This window comes from Anneissia japonica, unplaced genomic scaffold (genome assembly GCF_011630105.1).
Source record: "Anneissia japonica isolate Jap-2015-1 unplaced genomic scaffold, ASM1163010v1 scaffold288033_len957474_cov176, whole genome shotgun sequence".
Lineage (NCBI taxonomy): Eukaryota > Metazoa > Echinodermata > Crinoidea > Comatulida > Comatulidae > Anneissia > Anneissia japonica.
This window is the reverse complement of record NW_022715491.1, coordinates 438,517-448,001: the sequence shown is the minus strand read 5'-3', so window position 1 is coordinate 448,001 and position 9,485 is coordinate 438,517. Positions and strand designations below refer to the sequence as shown.

Genomic DNA, 9,485 nt, shown 5'->3' with positions numbered 1-9,485 from the left:
GAGATATATATGTATCAACTTTCATTGACAAACGCCTGTTGGTGAAGGAGTAATGATCATTCATAGTATTTATCATAAAAAAATTCAGTTATTTTTACATCAGGATGGCAATATGGTGACGTCACAATTTCCGATCGGCTATTATGATATATAAAATCATATCTACAACTCATGTGCTTTTAGAATATGTAATAAAAATTGGGGGTCACCTTTCATCCTTAGGAGCTATATTTGAATATAAATAAGCATAATTTTAAGCATATGTAATATTTGACGCACGCGTACGCGAACGTTAAGACGCGCAAACAAAAAAGTAAGATACCTAACATTACACCTTGACCTGAAATATAAGGCCATTTTATATTATTCAGAAATGACGAATGGTTAAGATGATATGACGTCATCAACGTTTTGAAAAAAGAAATATAATTTTTTTCTTCTTTTTAAATTCAGATGGCAATATGATGACGTCACAATGGCCGATCAGCTATTATGATATATAAAATCACATCTACAGCTCATGTGCTTTCAAAATATGTAATAGAAGTTAAGGGTCACCTTTCATCCTAAGGAGCTATAACTGATTTAAAAAAAGACATGATATAAAGCATATATTAATTTTGATGCACGCGAACGCTCGCGTTATTACGCGCGCACAAAAATATAATGTACATAACATTTAACCATGACTAAAAGCACTGTGCATGTAAAGAGGCTAAATTAGAGTAACTGTTTACATTATTTGTTTTTCATGGTTCAAATATTTCACAAGCTAATCAGTAGATAATAAATAATTATTTTAATGAATGTTAGTTTGCACAAAATATATAAGCAGGCACGATTATGACTGTCTCTTATACACATCTAGATGTGTATAAGAGACAGATGGAAAGGCGTGGCACCGAAGCCGTCAAGCAATTAACAAGCGCATCATGAAGCCTGTGGAAATTACACAGTACATTCCAGCCATGAAAAGTGTAACAGATGACACGATTGCACGTTTGAGGAGAATTCAAATAAAGGAGGGAGACAAAAAAGACCTTATTCCAGACCTTGAAGGGGAGCTTTTCAAGTGGTCCATGGAAGGTAAGTAACAGAGTTAAACCCTATCCAATAGAGTATCACAATTTAAAACTTGTTGAACTGACATGTGTTCTCCATAAGGTATTCGGATCATGAAGGTATACAGATATAAAAGATTTTTAAAAAAATCAATTTGAATTCAAATGCTAAGCCAATATCTACACGAATTACCTCCACAATGCTGATAGGCTCACTTTAAGAGCTTCAAGAACCCTCTATGAATCTGAGCGGTTGTCATTTCATCACATCTGCTTGTTCAGGAAAATTATGCTCTCATTGCATGGCCAATTCAATTTATTGAAAACACTGTTCATGCAGTGCAACTTGTACAAAACCATAAGAAAAGAAATATAGAGAAAATAATACATGAAATAAAATAAAAGATAACTTGAGATTACAAAATACAAAGTGATATTCAAAGGTATTCTCAGAAAAAAAAAACCATGCAGTAAATAATTAATTTAAAGTGTATTGAGCCATTAGCAACTATTTCCAGTAGTGATGGCGTAAAATCAGCACAATCAGAATATAAAATCTCTTCAAATCCCACACAAGTTGATCTTGCCATAAGCCGACCCCTCAGTCAGTTGAAATTAAGGGTTTGACATTATGCATTAAGTATTTTTAAAGATTACTAACACTTCACTTTCATAATTGTTGCAATTTTCAGGTTTTAAAAAATTGATAAATTCCAATTGATGTTGGGCTTATGCATGGGCGTTGATCGGTTGGGGACAGAGGGGATACACCCCCCTCCCCCACTTTTGAAAGTAGGGACCATCATATCAATTGTCCGCCCACTTTTTACCAATATTTTTATGGGCGTAACGGTTTGCAGAGGCAAAATTTATTGTGAAAACATTGTACTGTACGTTATTAAAATTGGATGCGTGTAAACCTATTAGGCGATCATTTTTACAAACTCGAAAGTGCACAATTTTTTCTATAAAAGATTTGTTCCTTTTGTATATTATTAAGGCCCGTCACTAGTGTTAAATATTATCTGAATACATACATTTCTGTCTTCCATAATTAAAAAAATTATAGTTAGTTAATTGAATTTTTTATAGCCGTTATTAAACAATAATAATACAGCCTTTGACATGGATATTTAAATATAGTGATACGACAAGTTTACAAACTTGTAACGATGTTACGTTGACGCAATCTCGCCATGACGTCATGATAATGATATATAAAGTAAATCACCAATAATGGTTGTGAAATAAAAAAGCTAACTTTTTATTTTCATTTTTTTTTTTAAATTTGAATTTAATGAGGGACGTGATCCATCCAGCAGAAGCTGATCATTAGGGACCATTAACATGTAACAAAACAAAATACTGAAAATTTCTTAACTACCAATATAAATCAGAATTAGAATATAAATTATCAAACATTAATAAAATTATTACCACTTAATCAAACATTAATAAAAATATTACCACTTAAAATTAATATAACTAAAAATATAATATGCAGATTATTGCAACAGCCATAAGAATTAAGTACAAAATTAAATATATGCTTGTAATGTTTTGAGTGCTTCCTATCTCCCTAGTCCTATTTGATCGCTAATTTGACGGTAGTATCATTTCCACTCATGCACAATAGTGTAGTCGCAATACAACTTGCACAAAAGTGAAATTCAAAAAGAGGAGAAAAGGAAAACCTCTTGGTTGATTTTAAAAGCACTGTGCATGTAAAGAGGCTAAATTAGAGTAACTGTTTACATTATTTGTTTTTCATGGTTCAAATATTTCACAAGCTAATCAGTAGATAATAAATAATTATTTTAATGAATGTTAGTTTGCACAAAATATATAAGCAGGCACGATTATGATTACCAGTGTAAATTGAAAAACTTGTTATGATGAATATTTCAGTGGTAGATTCAAGTGGGCCCAACCTAATTTTTTTCAAAATTGGAGAAAAAAGAAAATTGTTTTTCAGGGGGGCCCCAAGCCGGCCCCCACCTAAATTTTTCAAATTAAAAAAAAAATTAGAAAAAATGTTCTTACCACAACCATGTTTGGGCTCAGGTGGTCTACGCTCCATCTGTAAAAGCCCCTCGCTGACCCCCTCAATTTCGAATTCCAAGGATCCGTCACTGTATTATGAATATGTAGTGTGGAAATAAATGTAATAAAATTTGCATTCCTTATCAATTAGATACTACTTTAAAAAGGCTGTAAACGCCAGAGCTTCAGGGGGATTCACCCTCTGGACTGCTTTAATGTACAATTCGTCACCATCCCACCCCCCTCCCCCCGTCACTTTCAACAACGGATTGACGCTAATGGGCTTATGTCACACTTTGAAGGCATAATAGTTTATACTGGTTATGCATGATTCAGTTGAATTGAAGAGCAACCTTAGTACTCTCATCGTACATATTCTTTAACCGATTAAAATGTTAAAATTAGAAATCGATTTGCATAGTGGTAATTTAATACCGTTGTCATAAAATGCTTCATTTCATAATGCAAAATGCTTCTTGCCATTTTGAAAAAAAAAAGGCAGGTCGACATCACTCTAACTAATATGTTAGATCCTCTTCTATTCTGTGTAGGAGTTACAAAAGTTCTCTTGGATCATCGCCTTGGTCTACTGTCTGACAAGATTGATAAACAATCACAGAGTTTCATTGATGCCATTCAAGAAGTCTTTAGAACAACATTTGAGCTGTTGTTATTTACTAATCTCCACAAACGCTTCAATACAAAATTGTGGCAGCGACATGTTGCAGGTTGGGATACTATTATTATAGTCAGTAAGTAACTGGTACGAAAAATCTGAAAATTAAGAGTTGATAGCTGATATTTAGTTATTAATAGCTGATGTTTAGAATGTGGGAGGTAATGTCTCCACCTCCAAGCAATTAAATTGTATACTGAAATATGGTGTTGAGTTCTCGTAAACTAGCAATAAAGACAATGAATACAACAGTATAACTCATAGAACAGAATTGTATTCTTTCTTCGTGGTTCTCTCTCTGTGGCTCCTGCCCTCAACGTTGGTATTGTCACACAGGACAACAGTAAGAACACCACATTTCCCCCTCTCTAAAAGCAGAAACTATAATCACAGTAAAAATGACTGTATACCATATAAGGTACAATGTAAACTCCATTGCCTTTGTAAAAATCTGTCTCTTATACACTAACAATAAACACTTCTATTTCTTACTGGTACCCATAACATAGTCACGAGTCCATCTAGGTGGATTTCTAACTCTCTTACTCCTTGAGAAACGTGAACCTAACTGAGTTGAACTGTTGTTCATCGAATCATCAGCAGTTGGAAAACTATAAAGTCACTACTGTGATCATCACGACTATCTCCCCCTCGGCCTAATAGGGTTGGCTTTCCTAGAAATAGGGCTATGTGTTTCACATTCCATTTTTTACCATTGGTCATTACGCAAGTGTTTAGACCAATATGTTGTCTAATTTCCACCGGTTCAGTAAATTTACTCTCACCCTTGTGGACATTCCAAACTGGACATTTATCGATTCGCGCCGTTTGAAAATATAAAATCCGGTTAAAGCGCTCGACAGGACTATTTCCTTCTGGGTGATACCCGCAGAAAATCTGTGTTTGATGTTAGGTTTTTGCAAGAAAGTTTCAAACTCCTGGCTTGTTAACTGCGTACCATTATCAGAAACTAGTTCTTCAGGATAACCTTCACGACTGAATACCTTAGTCAAAAAATAAATTACAGTTTTGGCCGTAATATTTGGGCAAAACCCAACTTCTGGCCATTTGCTTCAGTAATCGATTAATGAGATAATGTAACGCTCGTTCGCAGGTGCAGAATAATTTGGACCTATTAAATCAATCCCGAGCTTTTGCCATGGACGTTCTGGCAATTGTACCGGCTGCATAGGAGCCACTCGTGTTTTCGCAGACTTGTCAGCAATTTGGCAAGTTAAACAATTAGTAATTGTGTCCGTTATGTGTACGTCCATTTTAGGCCACCAGTAAAAATCTCTTAATCTTTGTTTGGTTCGCACAATACCTTGATGATTTTCATGGGCCAGATTAACTAATTTGGAGGTAAGTGCTGCTGGTATTATCACGCGTTGACCACGAAAAATAATATCATTATGAATCGAGAACTCATCTCTAATACGGGAATAGGGCTTAATGATTTCTGGAATATGCTTTTTATCATTCGGCCACCATTATGCATACTTCATCATTATTTGTAGCCTGTTCTAATTCAATGTGTGTGATAGCGCTATAAGTATCGTTTAGAACTTGACAGACTGCATCACTGTCATCTTCATTTATCGCGGAATCGAGTGTAGGAATGGGTAACCTCGAAAGGGAATCGGCAATTCTGTTCTGAACGCCTGGTTTGTACTCAACCGTATAATTGTAATGTAGTAAACGAGCGTTCCATCTTGCGATCCGCATTGGTCTACGACCTGTTCCTTTTGAAGAAAGTAATGTAACCAATGCCTGATGATCAGTACGAAGGGTAAAATGTCTCCCCCCATAAATAAGTATGCCATTTTTCTATAGCCCAAACACAAGCAAGTGCTTCGTTCTCCGACTGAGTAATTTCGTTCGGGTGCAGTTAATGTTCGAATACAAATGAAAATGTTCAGCACCGAAAACGACAGCTAACATTTCGCGCTCTGTTTGCGAGTATCGCTGTTCTACACCGGTCAACGATCTGCTAGCGTATCCTATAACTTTGCCATCTTGGCAGAGCATAGCGGCTAATCCTGTTGGGCTTGCATCCACTAACACCTGCGAGTCTTTCTGAATGTCGAAGTATGTCATCACTGTGGGGCTGATGAGGGCGGTTTTAAGTTTAATAAAAGCTTGTTCAGATGTGTATAAGAGACAGTCTACAAGTTGATCTCGTAGCATTTCGTCCTCAAACGTACCAAATTCGCATCGTGAAGCCAGTTCGCGGAGCGCTGCAATGTAATTGTCGACTGATTCTTGCGGGAGCTGTGCACGCTGACGAAATCTATATCTCTCAGCCACCACACTAACCTTTGGTGCAAAATGACTCTGCAATGTTGTCATTGCCTTTGTAAAAATATCGTCACCTGCTTCTCCTAGTTCTGGTATCGTGTAAAAAATGCGTTGGCCTTCCGGACCTAGCGAGTGTAAAAGTATAGCTGTTCTACGCTCCGGCGATTCCTTCACTGTATTCGAAGCGAGTAGGTAATTCTCGAATAATCGCCTCCACTGCAACCACGGTATGACAGGGTCTCCCGGCGTAGGCAGAAACTGCACGGGTGCCTCGATTTGTGTGCTTGTCATTGTAATGACTTGTAGTAAAATTTCGAACTTGTAAATGTAGGAATAATAGCACCCACAATCAATAATTTTCCTCGTCGCCAAATGTGGTGTTGAGTTCTCGTAAACTAGCCATAAAGACCATATAATACAACAGTATAACTCATAGAACAGAATTGTATTCTTTCCTCGTGGTTCTCTCTCTGTGGCAGCTCCTGCCCTCAACGTCGGTATTGTCACACAGGACAACAGTAAGAACACCACATGAAATAAGGTCAGCGTTTCAATTGAAACATCACAGTTTTCGGCTGATATTTTTGAGCTCCATATAACTATACCACCTTTAACGTTTATTAAAAAGTGGTCTAACTCCACCTACAAATGTGACTTAGAATAGGCATTCGAGTGTGTGATGACACTATCAATCTTAATGAAGGTGTTCATAATAATTGATTCACAAACGATTGTTATTGGAAGCGTGGTCAGGCATACTTTTGCAAGAATAAGGGCACATCTGATTAAAATTAGTAGCATCCACTGTATTATACATAAAATTGCAACACTGTCGTTGTAGTGTGTTAACTGCAAAAAAAATTACTCCGTAATGTCCCTGTCGCAATTGGGAAGTATTCCCGATTTTATCGTTTTTAATCCAGCGTTGCCGAAAGCTGTCAGTAATCGTGTGGCGATTTTTATGGAATCAAGGGTTACGAAAAACAGACATCGCAAAGGCCTGTAACACTCTCGGAATATTCAGCATGAACCTGTGTACATATTCAAAGAGCAAAGGTCATCATTGTGCTATTGTGCAAAATATGCCAGCAATACCGTACCCCTTTTAGCAAAGTTTGAATAAGCTCGTGTAAAGAAAACAGTTGTTTTGGTATGTGTGTTTAAAAATGAGCACCCATCTCCAGTTTAACATTTTTTTATCCAATGTAAATAACAATCAACAATTTAAAATTCTTTATTGTCATTGATCAAACATAGTGTCAACATGGTATCGTGCGAGAGTCAAATTTACTCAATAATCCCATTTCAGCAAAGAATTTGATTGAACATCGAGTTGAAAAGTTGATGTCAGCAAAAGAAAAGGGCTTAGAGGTCAAAGAAGATACTTTCTTATGGGCTTTAATTTCTAACAGTGATCTCACTCAGGATGAAATATTTGGCAACTTGTCTGAACTGATAGGAGCTGCAATTGATACGGTATTTGTTTTCATCTATTCTACTGTGAGTCCGCACTAGTCCTGCCAAAATGTTGTCGATCTGTAAACATACCGTGATTTTCTGACCCTGTCATTTCTTCATTCCAGCCATGTCATTGTATACAGTAGCGTTCCTTTTAAGCAACAACAACTTAAGCTAATAAGAAATGTTTTCGCCTATTATGTTGTGATCATAATCATTAATTTAGAGTGGGATAGTAGCTTCATAGTCCAAGCTCCTGGCTTCAAATTCTGTTAGAATCACATGTTTTTTTGCTGATCCTAAAAAGTTTATATAGTACCATTTTTGTACTGTAAGTGATCAGTTGCTTGCTGTTGCATAAGAATCAAAACATAGATTTATTCGATGCTAATGTCACTGTAATTCATTGTGATTGAAAGATCTGATCTTCATTTTAGCCCATAATCTTGCTAGATAACTTGTGATCTACAGTTTCCCTCTCATAGTTGCTTCTTTTTGATATTAATGTTTAAATTGAATTAAGGCTTTCTCTTATTTTTAAGACTTCATACACCCTCATATGGACGCTATACTTGCTAGCACACAATCCTGAAGCTCAAGAAAAACTGCGTACAGAGATCTGCGATAGCATACCGGTCGGTAAACAGCTCACTCAAGATGATTTGGCCAAGTTGGTGTATATGAGGATGGTAATAAAAGAGTCCTTGAGGTATGTATAACTATGAAGGTACCAGTAGTGCCTTATTATGTGCAATTTCCTGAATAAAAACATAGGTAAAACTTGCCAACTTTTTCAAAAATAGCTTTATTCATTTTTATACCAATAACAGTTTAAAAGGGTAGCTAGCCTTGGTGCTACCTGTTTTTATATTAATGTGTTTATTACTGTATTATATACAGGATGAAACCAGTTGTAAGTGGATTAACAAGAAAGCTCGACAGAGATATTGTATTGGGCGGGTATCATATCCCAGCAAAGGTCTGTTTCTTTCAAATGTCTTTTAATACTCATCTTTGTATTAAATTGCAAACTTTCAAGACAAATCATTTACAATTAATTTATCATTACGACGTTAGACCACAATTGGTGTGCAGTTTTATCCTATGTTGAAAGATCCGCACTACTTTGAGGACCCGTCACAGTTTCGACCCGAGCGCTGGGATCGGACGAAGAAAAACGACAGTAAAGGTGTCAATGCATTTGCATCAATTCCATTTGGTTTTGGCACAAGAATGTGCGTCGGTGAGTTGACTCGATCAATTTTGTGTTCTTTTTCTACTGGGTACTGTTAGGAAAGTAGTAGTATCCTACTGAACAGCCTCCCTAGAATATGTTTAAATTTTGGCCTAAAAAACAAAGGATAACAAAGAAATGATCCGGCAGACTTACTGTATTTTGATTGGGGTGCTCTTTTGGTACTAATCAGAGAACCAGGAGACCATAACCCAGAGGCCTGCACTTTTTCACAGATGTTGAGACCTTCTTTAACAAGCACAGATGCCATATTCCACACATGAGACCAATGACTAAAACGTCCTTTGTAAAACACCATGCGCAGTGGCGTAGAAAAGTATTTTTCATTGAGGGGGATGATTGGCGTGTTAGCCAGTGTCGTAACAGGCGGGGGGGGGGAAACTGCCCCTCCCCTGACGGTTTTTACCGGACTGACCAAGCCGTCGTACACGGCTGGGTAATAAGAGAAAAGAAAGAGGGGAGAGGGAGGGAAAGAGAAAGAAGAGGAAAAGAAAAGGAAAGAAAAAGAAAAAAGAAGAGAAAAATAAAGGAAGAATAATAAGGAAGATATCATAATGACCAGACTCACAACACCCTACAACCCCTTCTCCACTTCAAAAACTGTCATAACTCCTTTGATCTATGCTGCCCGATGGCGTAACCACTGGGGGACAAGGGGAAAATATCTATCTTTGAAAAATCTTCCCCACCCCTT

At 36.8% G+C, this 9,485-nt stretch overlaps 1 protein-coding gene across 1 annotated transcript in view; it reads left to right on the top strand.

Annotated features, from left to right (window-relative positions):
* Positions 1-9,485, top strand: part of LOC117109280 (1,25-dihydroxyvitamin D(3) 24-hydroxylase, mitochondrial-like) — a 19,800-nt gene that overhangs the window by 6,468 nt on the left and 3,847 nt on the right. Inside the window, exons 4-9 of the mRNA XM_033251553.1 lie at positions 886-1,086; positions 3,656-3,856; positions 7,388-7,554; positions 8,079-8,245; positions 8,437-8,515; positions 8,614-8,779. Coding sequence (XP_033107444.1) covers positions 886-1,086; positions 3,656-3,856; positions 7,388-7,554; positions 8,079-8,245; positions 8,437-8,515; positions 8,614-8,779 — 981 coding nt within the window. The remainder of the gene's footprint in view (positions 1-885; positions 1,087-3,655; positions 3,857-7,387; positions 7,555-8,078; positions 8,246-8,436; positions 8,516-8,613; positions 8,780-9,485) is intronic.